The 15,202-nt window shown below is 33.9% G+C and overlaps 1 protein-coding gene across 7 annotated transcripts; it reads left to right on the forward strand.

Moving 5' to 3' along the window:
* The first annotated feature begins 6,555 nt into the window (after positions 1-6,555).
* Positions 6,556-11,629, forward strand: LOC125834971 (extensin-2-like). 7 transcript variants are annotated; one of them, XM_049514122.1, is made up of 9 exons: positions 6,559-7,530; positions 7,675-7,878; positions 8,935-9,279; positions 9,316-9,534; positions 9,607-9,678; positions 9,853-9,903; positions 10,144-10,281; positions 10,522-11,141; positions 11,231-11,629. In XM_049514122.1, exons 1-8 carry the CDS (start codon positions 6,639-6,641, stop codon positions 11,100-11,102), a joined length of 2,502 nt encoding a protein of 833 aa, XP_049370079.1. In that variant the 5' UTR covers positions 6,559-6,638; the 3' UTR covers positions 11,103-11,141; positions 11,231-11,629. The 7 variants fall into 7 exon arrangements, with proteins under 7 accessions (XP_049370071.1, XP_049370074.1, XP_049370072.1 ...); XM_049514114.1 differs by having other exon boundaries at positions 6,556-7,530; positions 9,316-9,579; positions 9,616-9,678; positions 9,853-10,281; XM_049514117.1 differs by having other exon boundaries at positions 6,556-7,530; positions 9,853-10,281.
* The last annotated feature ends 3,573 nt before the right edge of the window (positions 11,630-15,202 follow it).

The following is a 15,202-nucleotide window of genomic DNA, read 5'->3' on the forward strand; positions in this document are numbered from 1 at the left end:
AGGGAATTATTATAAGGTGGGGAATTACATCTTTACCAATGAAAGTTTAAGTAGTTAACCAATTATATTAAGATTCCCCAATGCTAGTTAAATACGTACATTATTATAAGCTTAACTAATTTGCCTCTTGGTACATATGTACACTACAATAAAAATAACTTTAGCGGCAATAAAAATATACATTGATAAAAAGTTTTAAAATCTTTATCCACATTAGTTAATAAATTGTCAATGAATCCAATGTAGCTATATACTTTAGAGACATTTACTATTTACTAAGAATGCTAATTACCTCTAATAAATATATTCATCGTCAATTAAAATATTGTCATAAAAAATTATTTTTGATATAGTGATAGAATACATTGATCCTGCTTAATTTCAAGGTCATTTGATAATTATAATTTTAGGTTGGTGAAACAGAAGCATACATGCTTGTCAATTTTCAAGAAAAAGTTATTGTGGGATGGTAGATGGATCAATTCCCTCATACAATCAATTAGCTAGGTAGCAGTCTAATCAACTATATATATTAATATAGGTAATTATAGTATTAACGTCCTTTAAAACGTTTCCCATGGACCAATCAGAAGGCAAAATTAAAGGGTAAGAAAAGAAAAAAAGGGAAACATTGTTTTACTAATATAATTAATTAAAGCCAATTGGAAGAGTGTTAGGTGGAAATTGAAAGCTCATCGATGGCTTTAATTATTTGGACTTCCATCTATATATATGTAGTAATATAATCTCTTTCCCCCCTTTTTCTTTTTTGGCAATTTGGTATACTAGTATTCATCTTATTAATTACATTATATTAATTAATCATCTAATACTCTTTACGTAACTATATATATATATCTCTTCTTCTTTCAATTTTTTTTTCTCTTCATTTTGCCAGAAATGAATGGAGTACTACATTAATGTTCAAACAGGATAGAAAATGTTCAATGTACGTTATCAGTTTTATCACAGCTAGTAAATGGATAAGTCGTTCAACTCAATCAAAAATGCGTTGGAGAATTAATGTTTTTAAAATATGAGTCGTATCCATATATATATATATATATAAAACCCGCTATGAAAGATTGGACCATCCATATTTGATCTATCTCGTACATTTAATTCGATAAATGTGTATTGATCTTTATTTCCAAGCTTACATATATAATAACCATGTTCGGTCCAAGAACATAATGCGAAACATGTGTGGATCTCACATTTTTAAAAAAGTAGTACTATTAACCAGTGGTGAAGGGAGGATTTTCATCAAGGGGTTCAAAAAAAAATTAATCACGTAAATAATATCCACAAATAAACGGGTCGAATCGGATATAAACGGGTCAGATTAAACTGACCGAATCAAGAAGAAAAGGATTTTTTAATATTTGACTTTGTAATTAAGGGTTAAACTAATAAATCCTAAATTCCCAATCAGCGTTTTAATTTTTTGGAACTAAACATCGTTTTTCTGCCCGGATTCAAACACGCGACCTCACGTGCAGTAGAGCGAATTCCTGAACCCCCAACGCCACTGAGCTATGCCTTTGGTGTATGTTCAGCGGGTTCAATAGTATATATATACACGTAAATTAATATTTTAATTCGACGAAGGGGTTCGGATGAACCCCCTTGGTTCAACATAAATCCTCCTCTGCTATTAACGAAACAATATAACAATAACATATTCAATAAAGTCCAAACAAATGGGGTCGAGATATTGTAAATTACATTATTTTTTTGTGGCGTTGAAAAAGAATCCACCCCACACCCCACAAAACTAGTCAATTCCGTGTTAAGTGACACCTCTATTAACTAGGATTCTTAAATACTTATTTAGACAAGATTATTAGCTTTGGAATTAAGTCCTTTTTTAAGCTATGAGTTGTTATAAAAGGAGGAAAAAAAGTACAACACCATGTGATTTTGTTCTTACTAGTGTATAATTTTCAAATCCATAATATATTGGAGGAGAGAAAAAAGACTAATTTGCACTAATATTTTCCACATGGATTAGGTGCGCTCAAAAAAATGAAATGTTCTTTTTTTTGTTTTTGTTTGAAGAAGAAGCATGCTCTATATATGTGACAAAAAAATGGGGTCATGATGGAAATGGAAAAATAAAATTAATTCAACGATAATTCTAGACAAGTTTTTTCTTTAATTGAGATATCAATTTGTAGGTTAATGTTAGTTGTATGAATAATAGGTTCTTTTAAAAATATTGCTTTCATTGTTCTTTCAAAATCAGATGGAATATGATATATGTATATACATTTCAATAATTGGACAGTTACGTTGACTAAAATTTTTAAATAAATTATTTTTTGAAGATGCAAATTTTGGATGTCGGTACAATTCTTTTTACTCATTTTTTGAAAATGTAAATTGAAACAAAGGGAAAGGGAGTATTTTATTTCGTAAAGTAACATAATCGTCTTCTAATATTTTTAGGCACTTGTAAACCTATTTTTTTTGTTGCTCACTTATTCGGTGTGTAGTATCTATATTACGAATTCACGCCGATAAGAAAGTTCATATAAACACAATTTCATATTCAATATTTGAATGTGAGACTTCTAACTAAAGATGAATACCAATCCACCACAGTGCTAGTTGGCACTATCCACTAGGATATTATTTACATGATTGAAATAGAGAAAAATTTCAAAATATGAAGCAAAAGCTTATACACGTTCTACAGTACTCAAATATATATTCCACCTTTTCAGTTATTCTTAATACTATTTTCTTTTGATTTTTCATTATTGAAATCGTCTGTGTGTATATTTTAGTTTTAATATTTCCTCTTATTTTGAAATTATAGAAAAAGTCTTCTTGACGATCAAAACCAAATTAATTACCGACCAAACATGTAGATCATGCTTGTTTGTTTATTTATTTGTAACCATACAAGATAGTTGACGAACAACACATAATATAATTAGTGAGACATTGCCTTCTACGAAGGTGATATAATCGATAAAACATGATCCTCCATGTGATCCTACTTCAAATATTTTTTTTTATATTTTTCAAATTTCAGTTGAAAATCAAAGAGGTGGGCAATATATGGGGAAGCATTATTCTAGCACCCTCTCCAAAATATATCAATATATAATTTCATCACATTCAAGGGAATCAACCATCAAAGCATGATATAATTAATTACGTTTTAAATTCATCACAATGAAATTCTTTAGTGTTGGAGATTCTCGATATTTTTTTAACTAGTGAATTGTTCATATATATTTCATATACTGTTATTTTTCTTTATTATCTAATTTACTAATATCGTCCATTTATGAATTTTTGCATGTTATTGTACATGATTATTTCGATTCGAACAAATTGCTCTCTTGTAAACGTGGGAACACAAAGAGAAATAGTATATAATAGTTACTTTTGATTAAGGATTTAAAGATGAAAAACATATTAGATTTATGAATAAAGTATATGTATGTGTTATCGAATAAGTTAAACAATAGTATGCAATTTGCCTGGGGAACGTGAAAATTAGTATATATCCGTTACCTCAAATAAAATATAATTTATTATGATCAAGAAATAAATTAAACTAATATTATATCTGTGTATAGTTCATAAAATTTCAATTGTTTTTATAAATAAAATTAATGTTTAAATGTAGTTTCAAGATTTGAATATTCTTTCTCAAACTCAAACTTACATCCGTCAGAAATGGCACGTAGATTCAAGCTTAATTAATGCACTTAAATTTAGAGTATTGTTTAGACCGTTAGACGTAGAATTATTGTTTATTTCTTCGTTATAATTTTGAAATCATGGTATTCGTTATTAATGCACTAAAAGTTTGCGAAATTAAAGTTATGTTTTTTTTTGTATAAGCAATGTATACGAAAGATTTTATATTTATTATCCGTTTAATAATAAAAATAAAAATTTGTATATCTTGAGAAAAATTAAATATTATAAATTAAATGATCAAAACGTACGTTGAAACTGATAATTTTTTTGTATTGAAGGATTGCTTGCGAATAATAATTCTCACAATGATATATATTATATACATATGAGTGGGGAGTGGGGACTTGCTTTAATTTGGAACGTAAGAAACTAAGAGGTTATTTTATTTTATTTTTTTTTGTTTGAAAACGATGGAACAACAAAATGGTAATTGGTAGGCATAAAATGCACTTCTGGTTACCTCTTTCTATCGTGTTAATAAATTGTTGTATGTTACGTGTTTCTTTGCTTTTTGACACTTAGATCCACATGCACTTGATCCTAGCTCATCATTGATATCACATGCACCTTAAAAAATTATACTCATATCATTACATTACACTCAATATATAACGAAAAGAAAACTATATACTATAACAAGTACTCTTCCATTGTGGAGGAGTAGTGGGATCGGATCATAAAGGCGCGCATATATAATTCTTGATTAAATAATTTGATTTAAAAAAAAATGATAATCCTTAAAAATATATGTGAATCTAGAACTAAATTTACGAAATTAATTACTTTCAGTTTGAACTATACAATATGCATGAAAATAAAATAAACGTACATATTACCTACTGGAAGAAAAAGAGTACGTTATCGACTCAGTCAACTTCTCCCAAATTACAACTCAACTCTGTCTAATTTCGTTATTTTAATACATATTAATTTTAGTTTTACAAGGACGTATATTTAAATAATAATTAAAACGTACCATGTCTGTTTTTTTGGAAATTGTGTTATCCCTGTTGCAAACATATATTTTTAATTAAAGGAAGATTTTTTTAATATAAAGAAGGAAATTTAATTTCTGAAAGGAAAGTTTCATCTGTTTACAGATCACTTAAACAATTTGTTAAAAATAGTGGCGTAACGGTTTATAAGCAAAGTAAAGTCAACTAATTAGTAATTAATTAAGTATATTAAACTAATGCTGGCTTGTAAATTTTGAATTAGTAGAAGTAGGTTATACCAAGTCATTCTCTTTCTGATAAAAAATACAAAAATGAAAAATAAAATAAACAATTTATTTATGTATGCACTAATAGAGAAACATGAATAAAAGGAACTTTCAGATTACATAATAAACGCGGTATTGTAATTTTTGAATTAGTAGTAGTGCATACCAAGTCTCTTTAAACAAGTTTTAATAATTTAATTTCTTGCATTGAATATTGAACATATATATACGGGAATATTATTTTTTAAGTTATCTCTCAAGTGAACAAAATGCTTCTCTAATTAATATAATAATGAAGAAACATTAATATAAATAATCTTTTCTATTTTTATTTATTATTTATCATGTATATATATGTAGGAAATCGGTGAGAGAGTTCCATTTGGGATTCTTGAGATGTTTTAATGTCAAACTAAATGTCCTATTCAAAGGTTTCTTGTGGACTATTTCCAGTTGGCAAACAAATAAATTTTCTATAGCCATCAACATTCAACACACCAAACACTCCGATATTACATCGGCTTATTTTCAAGAAAATATAAAACAAATAATTTGACCGTTAAGTTGCAAATCAGTAAAGTGAATTAATGTATGCATATTACATATTATATATGCCTTAACTTCAATGAGTTTCAAATGTTATAATAGCCTAAAAATCTGAAAGATCTATTGTTTAGTTTATTCAATATTTACCATATCTTAACATTAATATAAAGGTGAAGGTGGTGTATTTTAACTTTAATGTGTTTAACCATTTGCGGTCGCACGTGCATTGGCTATATAGAAGATTCTTGTGTTGGCTTTTGATGAGAGAATTTAACTTTAATTTCTCTATGAAGATAAAAAATTAGTCACATGAATAAGTAATGCTTTACCATGTTGTGGTGTGGAAGAGTGAGACTTTTCATCTTTAACCAGACTTTTTGGATTTGAGTTATGTGTTTGGAGAAAATGCTATTAGGAATCCATCTCCGAATGACCCTGCCATCCGAAATTTAAATTTAAATTTAATCGGAAAAGAAAACCCAAAAAAATTTAAAAAGTAAGGCTTCATTATTAATCCCTTTGAACACGGAATTGGAAAATATATCCAAATTAAAGGCAACTCTACCAACCTTTATCTCATAGGATACCCCAACCCCAACCCCACCACGGCGGCTAGGAAAATAGAAGACAAGAATAAAGACCAAACTGTATGATCTCACTAGTAAATAGAGGCAACCCATACAAATTATTAAGTACGTATTCTAATATATTGAAGAGTGAAAAATAAAGTTAAAACAAGATTTTTTTCCCCCCATTATTACATAATAATTAATTGTGTTATATTCTTTTTGTAAATAAATCTATGTAGCAGGTAGCCACTTGTTAGACAATGGAGAATTCATAGTGATGGAATTTTTTTTTTTTAAAAATAAAAATTGAGCAAGTCCAGCTGTATAGAGTTCATTTTTGAAAAGTCTTTATTCTCACAATCAGACAAATTGAATTGGTGGCAATTGACAGCTCCACATTAACGACTGCTAGTGTTACTATAAATATTTTGCCCATTGCTTCTCATTTAGCCATCACTGATCTAACTAAACCACTACTTCTCTTCCTCCTCCTTCTTTCTGGCTCTTCCAAAGAGTCTTCTTGTACATTTATCTATAGCCACATTTGAGGAGCTGGTGGTGCAATTTCCCTGCTAGCAATGAGGCTTCTCGCTGGCGGCCCCGGCCGGGGTCGTCATTATTTGCCACATATCTTAGTGGCATTGGTGGCCATTTTGGCTGTTGTTGATATTGTTTCTGCTGACCCTTACATATATGCCTCTCCACCTCCACCTTATGAGTACAAGTCCCCACCACCTCCTTCTCCCTCTCCACCACCACCATACGTGTACAAGTCCCCACCACCTCCATCACCCTCTCCTCCACCACCATACGTGTACAAGTCCCCGCCACCTCCTTCACCATCTCCACCACCACCATACTACTACAAGTCCCCACCACCTCCTTCACCGTCTCCACCACCACCATACTACTACAAGTCTCCACCACCTCCATCACCATCTCCTCCACCACCTTACTACTATAAATCACCTCCTCCACCCTCACCATCGCCTCCTCCACCATATTACTACAAGTCCCCACCACCTCCATCACCTTCACCACCACCACCTTACTACTACAAGTCTCCACCACCTCCATCACCTTCGCCACCACCACCTTACTACTACAAGTCCCCACCACCTCCATCACCTTCGCCACCACCACCTTACTACTACAAGTCCCCTCCACCACCTGATCCCTCACCACCACCACCTTACTACTATAAGTCTCCACCTCCACCTTCACCATCACCACCTCCACCTTATTACTACAAGTCTCCTCCACCACCTTCACCTTCACCACCTCCACCTTATTACTACAAGTCTCCTCCACCACCTTCACCATCACCTCCACCACCATACTACTATTCTTCCCCACCACCACCCAAGAAATCACCTCCTCCACCATACTACTACTCCTCTCCTCCACCACCCAAGAAGTCACCTCCACCTCCATACTACTACAGCTCTCCACCACCACCAGTTAAGTCTCCTCCTCCACCATACTATTACTCCTCACCACCACCACCCAAGAAGTCACCACCACCACCATACTACTACTCCTCGCCACCACCACCCAAGAAGTCACCTCCTCCACCATACTACTACAGTTCTCCACCACCACCAGTTAAGTCACCACCACCCCCATACTACTACTCTTCCCCTCCACCACCAGTTAAGTCATCTCCTCCACCATACTACTACACTTCCCCTCCACCACCTACTTCTTACTATCCTCCTCATCATCCCTTGATCGTTAAGGTTGTCGGAAAAGTCTATTGCTACAGATGCTATGACTGGAAATACCCAAAGAAATCCCATGACAAGAAGCACCTCAAAGGTATTACTACTCACCACTAACACACATATTCTCTAATTACATTGTCTTTTGTTCATAAATAACTATATTCAGTAAGATCTTTATTTGTGAATATATTATTCTCTTTGCTCGAAATTAATGTGTCTTGCTGATCAATTGGGATCTCCCCTGCTTAATAATATACCATACATGATACATGCTTGAATTTGAAGGCACCACCTTATTCATTCATGAAATGCCTTTTGAGACTTAAATTTTATTTAACATGTGTCAACCAGCATTCTTCTATAATTATTGTGAAAGTGAAGGACTATTAATACTTGTTCCTCAAAATGAAAGTGATATTTAAGCAAAATCTTGTATAGAGAGTTAATTATAAGGTTGAGTTCTTAAATTATGCTACTTAGTATATTTATCCTAAGTATGTGGTTCTCCTTACTTTAAAGAATTAGCTCAAAATATGAAAACTCTTTGTTATATTAATTAATTAATATTCCCCTGCATAAAGATGAAAAAGAAAAGAAAGTTGATGAATGCACTAAATATTTTTGTTAAACAATGCTTTAAAACCATTGGAGGAGTTTTTTGCAACCGAATATATCATGAGAAAACATCAAAAGTATAAGTAAGAAAACATTGTCACTTAATTATGCTTGCCATAAAAAAAGCAAACCTGAGATATATATTCATTGATTGTGCAATTATTTGTGGTATCATATACTATGATTTTCTTTTACATGATTGAGCAATTATTTGTGGTACAATAATAATAATAATAATAATAATAATAAAATTTCGTGGAAATAAAAAAAAAGGGTTAAAAAACAGAGTGGTGCCAAACAGAGTCTTCATTGGCTCACTAAAAGAAGTAATTGAAGACAGATGGATAGATTCTTGACTTTTGAATTACTTATTAGATAAAAGGGAAAAAAATGATGAATTAGTGGATAATGAACTTTTAATCATGTGATGGAACACAAAGTTGGTTATTGTAGCTAGTGGGCAAAAATAAGCTTAACATATGTCTATAGGACTCAATTATTAAGTAATACTAACTAATTTTCACACTTGGTATAGGTGCTGTTGTTGAGGTGACATGCAAGGTTGGTGACAAGGAAATCAAGAGCTATGGTACCACTAAGATTAATGGAAAATATAGCATCACTGTTGAAGGATTTGATTATGCCAAATATGGAGCAGATGCATGCAAGGCTAAACTCCACAAAGCACCAAAGGATTCAAAATGTAACATCCCCACATATCTTCATTGGGGCATCAAGGGTGCTAACCTCAAAGTGAAGTCAAAGAATCATTATGAAGTTGTGCTCTCTGCTAAACCATTTGCTTATGCTCCAAAAACTCCATATGAAGAATGCATGAAGCCTAAGCCAACCCCAACTCCTTACTACTACAAATCTCCTCCTCCTCCATCACCAAAGTACGTGTACAAGTCACCACCACCTCCATCACCTAAATATGTGTACAAGTCACCACCACCTCCATCACCAAAGTACGTGTACAAGTCACCACCACCTCCATCACCAAAGTACGTGTACAAGTCACCACCTCCTCCATCACCTAAATACGTGTACAAGTCACCACCACCTCCATCACCAAAGTACGTGTACAAGTCACCACCTCCTCCATCACCTAAATACGTCTACAAGTCCCCACCACCTCCATCACCGAAGTACGTATACAAGTCACCACCTCCTCCATCACCTAAGTACGTCTACAAGTCTCCACCACCTCCCTCACCTAAGTACGTGTACAAGTCCCCACCACCACCATCACCTAAATACGTCTACAAGTCCCCACCACCTCCATCACCGAAGTACGTATACAAGTCTCCACCACCTCCATCACCGAAGTACGTCTACAAGTCTCCACCACCACCACCATACTATTACAAGTCTCCTCCACCACCATCACCTAAATACGTCTACAAGTCCCCACCACCTCCATCACCGAAGTACGTATACAAGTCTCCACCACCACCACCATACTATTACAAGTCTCCTCCACCACCATCTCCATCACCACCACCTCCATACTACTACAAATCTCCTCCACCACCATCACCATCACCTCCACCTCCCTACTATTACAAGTCTCCACCACCACCATCACCATCTCCTCCTCCACCATACTATTACAAGTCTCCTCCACCACCATCTCCATCACCCCCACCTCCCTACTATTACAAGTCTCCTCCTCCACCATCACCATCTCCTCCTCCACCATACTACTACAAGTCTCCACCACCACCAGACCCATCTCCTCCACCACCATACTATTACAAGTCTCCTCCACCACCATCCCCATCACCACCACCTCCATACTACTACAAATCTCCTCCACCACCATCACCATCACCTCCACCTCCCTACTACTACAAGTCTCCTCCACCACCATCACCATCTCCTCCTCCACCATACTACTACAAATCCCCACCACCACCTTCCCCATCTCCTCCTCCACCATACTACTACAAGTCCCCACCACCACCATCCCTATCTCCTCCTCCACCATACTACTACAAGTCTCCACCACCACCTTCCCCATCTCCTCCTCCACCATACTACTACAAGTCTCCACCGCCACCATCTCCATCTCCTCCTCCACCATACTACTACAAGTCCCCACCACCACCATCCCCATCACCTCCACCTCCCTACTACTACAAGTCTCCTCCACCACCATCGCCATCTCCTCCTCCACCATACTACTACAAGTCGCCACCACCACCATCCCCATCTCCTCCTCCACCATACTACTACAAATCACCACCCCCACCATCTCCATCTCCTCCTCCACCATACTACTACAAGTCTCCACCACCACCAGACCCATCTCCCCCACCACCATACTACTACAAGTCTCCTCCACCACCATCGCCATCACCCCCACCTCCATACTACTACAAATCACCACCACCACCATCCCCATCACCTCCACCTCCCTACTACTACAAGTCTCCTCCACCACCATCGCCATCTCCTCCTCCACCATACTACTACAAGTCCCCACCACCACCATCACCGTCTCCTCCTCCACCATACTACTACAAGTCCCCACCACCACCATCACCATCACCACCACCTCCCTACTACTACCACTCTCCACCTCCACCTGTGAAGTCTCCTCCTCCTCCATACTACTACAGCTCACCTCCCCCACCGGTAAAATCACCTCCCCCTCCAGTATACATCTATGGTTCTCCACCACCACCAGTCCACTACTAAGCAGTTCGAAAAGCTTGGCCATTTTCCACAACCACTCAAGTAAGTTGAATTATATTTTAAAATGTCCTTGTTAATTTTACCTAAGATAAAGGTCTGTAGCTAATTAATATAAATATATTGTTTTGCAGATTTCAGTTTCAGTCACAAAATAAGTGATGGGTTCTTGAGGAGAAGATTAAGAGTTCCATGGTCAAATGCAATTAATAAGAAGTTCAACTTTGCAATTGAGAGGTTGATTCCTAGTGACTTGGACCACTTTACTTCTACTTCTCTGGTTTCCTTATTACACATTGTTCTCTGTGTGTCTTCACGTACGTGGAAAGTGGCTTCGACAGCTTAATTAGTTGGAAATAGTAATTATACATCTAGTGTACAATTTCATATGTTGCTTCTTTATAGTAATTTATTATTATTATTATGTATAGGCTTTGCAATTTGATTCGTTTGCTCTTAATTATTGTTGGCTGTCTCCTAGTGCCTACTTGTGCTTTTGTGCACCAAATCAATAAAGAGATGATTTTTGTTCACTTTGGTTTTATTTTATACTCTTTCCATTCTAATTTTTCTCTTTACCTGAAAAAGATCGATAAAGAATGGAGAATATCAATACAATCCTCTTGATTACATGTGATGATAATTATTATATATAGATTCCTCCTCTTGATAGCATGTGATGATAATTAATTTATTCTTTTAAAAATATATATTTCTCTTTCATCATTTCCCGAAAACCTCAGAAAAAATAAATATATAAGAAAGGAAAGACGGTGAATGAAGTAGACAATATATACTCATATAACATTAGTTGGTTTCTAATTTTCCTTTTAGGATAGGCTTTTTTTCCTTATCTAATTTTTCCTTTTACAGAAATGATAATCACTTATTGACATATAATTCTTGTGGCAATTTTTTTTCTTCTTTTTTACACAAATCTCATAGTGTAGTGTTATTAGCTAATTACATCATATTCTTACTCTTTTCCAAATTACAAAAAATTCTTAAATTTGGTGAAATCTGGATACATCTTAAAATGTCTCATGTATTGTGTCTCAGTTTCGAATACATCTCTCAATGTCCCGATACATTGCATCTCGATTTTGGATACATCACTCAACGTCCTGATACATCGCGTACATCCTGATATTACTTTTTTTCAAATACTATTTTTTTAAAATATCATATTTTTAGGTTGAAAATGCCTAGTTGGTGTCGTTCTCGTATGGCATTAACATTTTCTCAAGTTAGTCACTGTATATAGCTAGCTTTGTTTGAATTCGTTGCTAATTGCTTTTGGTTGCTGGTCCCAAACCCAAAGGCCAAAACACACATCACATGCCACATTGAAAAAGTATATAACCCTACATTATGATTTATGAATTGACGAGTAGCAGCCTTTTTGTCCTCAATAATTGGGATTTTTTATACTTATTTTTATGCATGAAAAATTAATATAAGGATCCATTTACAAATTGAAATTTTGACGTATACACTGCATCAGCAAGGCATGGAGATTTAATTAACATTTACTACTTTGTATTATATCGACCTAATACATATATAAATGAATTCATTTTTGTCATATATTAGTAATTATTAAAGGATGTCTCAATCATAGAATGACAAAAGATCTATGCATGTGCTTGAGATCGTGTGTCCACTAACAACTAATTACATGTTGTCCTCTTCTAAATTATAATATAGTCATACGTAGTAACTCTAGTTAATTTGAATGGTTAATTAAATCGATCAATATGAAAATAAAATATTTAATTAATTTGAATATAATGCATGAGAGTTTATATATATATATATTTATACTCCATAATAAGTTGGTGGCAAACATCAATGCCAAGATGTGATAGGTTTGACTAGCACTAATACTGTGTACATGTGAGTTATATACAGATTGAAACAAATTACATATCAATTGATATTTCTTTGTTATATAAAAACATTTTTTAGATGTTTCCATTCCCCTTTAACTTTTTGTCTCATTGTTTCCTTTATAATAGCCGCCTGCCAACTCACTATATTATAAAAGCATCTCGATCGACTATTACTTTAACTCAACTGCTCCTTTAATTTGGTCACTTGTGGCTGCTGGACTGTACTACTTCTATCACTCTAAATTTGGAAAATTGGCAGTTGGATCTATCACAAGGTACGTAACATGTGGAGATTGAAGATAGATTGATCAATCGAACCTATGATATTAGCTTGCATGGTTCCGGAATTATAAGAATGGAATGTATCAGTGTAACTGTTCCTCAAGAATCTAGGATCCTCTCATATTTTGATTCTTTAGTGAAAATTCCGACTCTGCCAATATCAGTTGTCAATCATTGTATTGTTCACTGCTTTCTGTTCACTATAATATGCATGTCCCCATGTATACAAATTAAATTGTTACTTTAACTCACCAAATTAGGTGTAGACATAATTATGGTTTTTCGGCCTTTTCCAATCAACTTCTAGTCCTTTTTTATTATACAGTAATTAACTAATTATTAATTAATACATGATTGATTAGAAGATTGATGAAAAATTCAATAAATAAGTGATACTCTACTGTTAGTGGAATTATAATGTGCTATTTGTTGTATTACCTCATTTGTTTGTTATAATCAAAAGATATCAATCCAAAAGATGAACAATAATGATCTAGGCCCACTTTTAATCTTTTTCTTCTTTAATAATTTGAAAGAAAAAAACAAAGGAGTGCTGGTCACTCTAATATATATATATTCTATAATGACCCGACCCGAATAAGTGGTAAACATACAACAAGCACATAGTACCAAAGGGTAGAAGAAAATACTAGTCAAGATGGGGACAAGACTGAATAATTCTAGAAATAATCATTAGGAACAAAAGAAGTAGATTAATTATTATAATGACAGTTGTGTGTAATAGCATCATCCAAATTCCACAATTCAGACCAAACTTCAAGTAATATTTTGTTGAGGAATGTTCGGACCAAATTAAATAATACTATAAATTATATCAATCGAGTTGATTAACTATTTTTTAAATTGTTATCACACTCTAAACAATTCAATCAAAGAAGAGAAAATAGATCAATAATATTTTAATATAGTAATAGCTAAGGATATCTCCATCGACTAAAAAAGAAAGGAGGAAGACTAATCGCCATCCAACTCGAACCTTTGTTATCTAAGTTAAAAGTTTCCATCAGATACTCATTTGAAATCTTTTTCTGGTTAATAATGTGAGATATAAGGTTTACTTATTAGTTGTCGGGCTAATGATGCACAAAGTGACAAATGCCCCCATAGGAGGAAATAGGAATAATCATAATTATACCGTGAAAAATGGAGTTGTAAGATCAACATCCCTTCAAGGCTTTAACAATATAGATAAAAGAGGTCCCATCAAAATGAGAGGATAAAATCGTCCTCCTCATATTTTAGTTTGACTATGAAAGATGTGATCATACACATTTTTGTAATAAAAGGTCAGAGTCAATCTCATCATAATAAATATCTTTAATATTGTGATCACAGGTAATAATGTTGATGAGATTACAAGATTGAAGGTAACCAATAATGTGCTCGACTAATATTCTAAAAAGGATAAAATATGACTTTTAAAGTTAAACATTCTTTTGGAAAAGAAGAGATATATACTCCCTCTGCTTCATATTATCATAGTATGATTTGATACGGAAATTAAGAAAGTAAAACTTTGAATCTTATAATTTTAAACTAAAGATGTGGATAGCAATACGAGAATATTCTTTGAATCTTGGAGTCTTAAATATAAAAAGTAGCATTCTTTCAAAGACAAACTAACAATAATAAAAGTAAAAACAAAAACAAAATTGCATCATGTATAGTTGGTTAGATCTGATATCATGGGTTTTGATATTTGGTTATGTCTGAAGGGAATATAGGGCAGTTGTTAGAGATACAAGTTTGGACTTATTATGTTCATAATCTGTTTTCTTGAACAGTACCAAGTAAAATCCTCTCTTATATATATTGAGGCAGTATGACATATGCTAACACCATTGTTTCACTGACTCATTAAGATGACAAAATATCAACATCTGAAAAACCTGCAATCCTCTTCTCAACCAA

The sequence above is a fragment of the Solanum verrucosum genome, unplaced genomic scaffold (genome assembly GCF_900185275.1).
Source record: "Solanum verrucosum unplaced genomic scaffold, falcon-dt-bn FXZP01000184.1, whole genome shotgun sequence".
Taxonomy (NCBI): domain Eukaryota; kingdom Viridiplantae; phylum Streptophyta; class Magnoliopsida; order Solanales; family Solanaceae; genus Solanum; species Solanum verrucosum.

Bases quoted from the DNA above. Each gene is read 5' to 3' on its own strand.
- LOC125834971 (XM_049514114.1), top strand. From the start codon at position 6,639: ATGAGGCTTCTCGCTGGCGGCCCCGGCCGGGGTCGTCATTATTTGCCA. The intron at 7,531-7,674 runs CTCCTCCACCAT...CAGTTAAGTCAC, and splicing joins ACCACCACCAGTTAAGTCTC to CACCACCCCCATACTACTAC. The intron at 9,679-9,852 runs CTCCATCACCGA...AGTCTCCACCAC, and splicing joins CGTCTACAAGTCCCCACCAC to CACCACCATACTATTACAAG.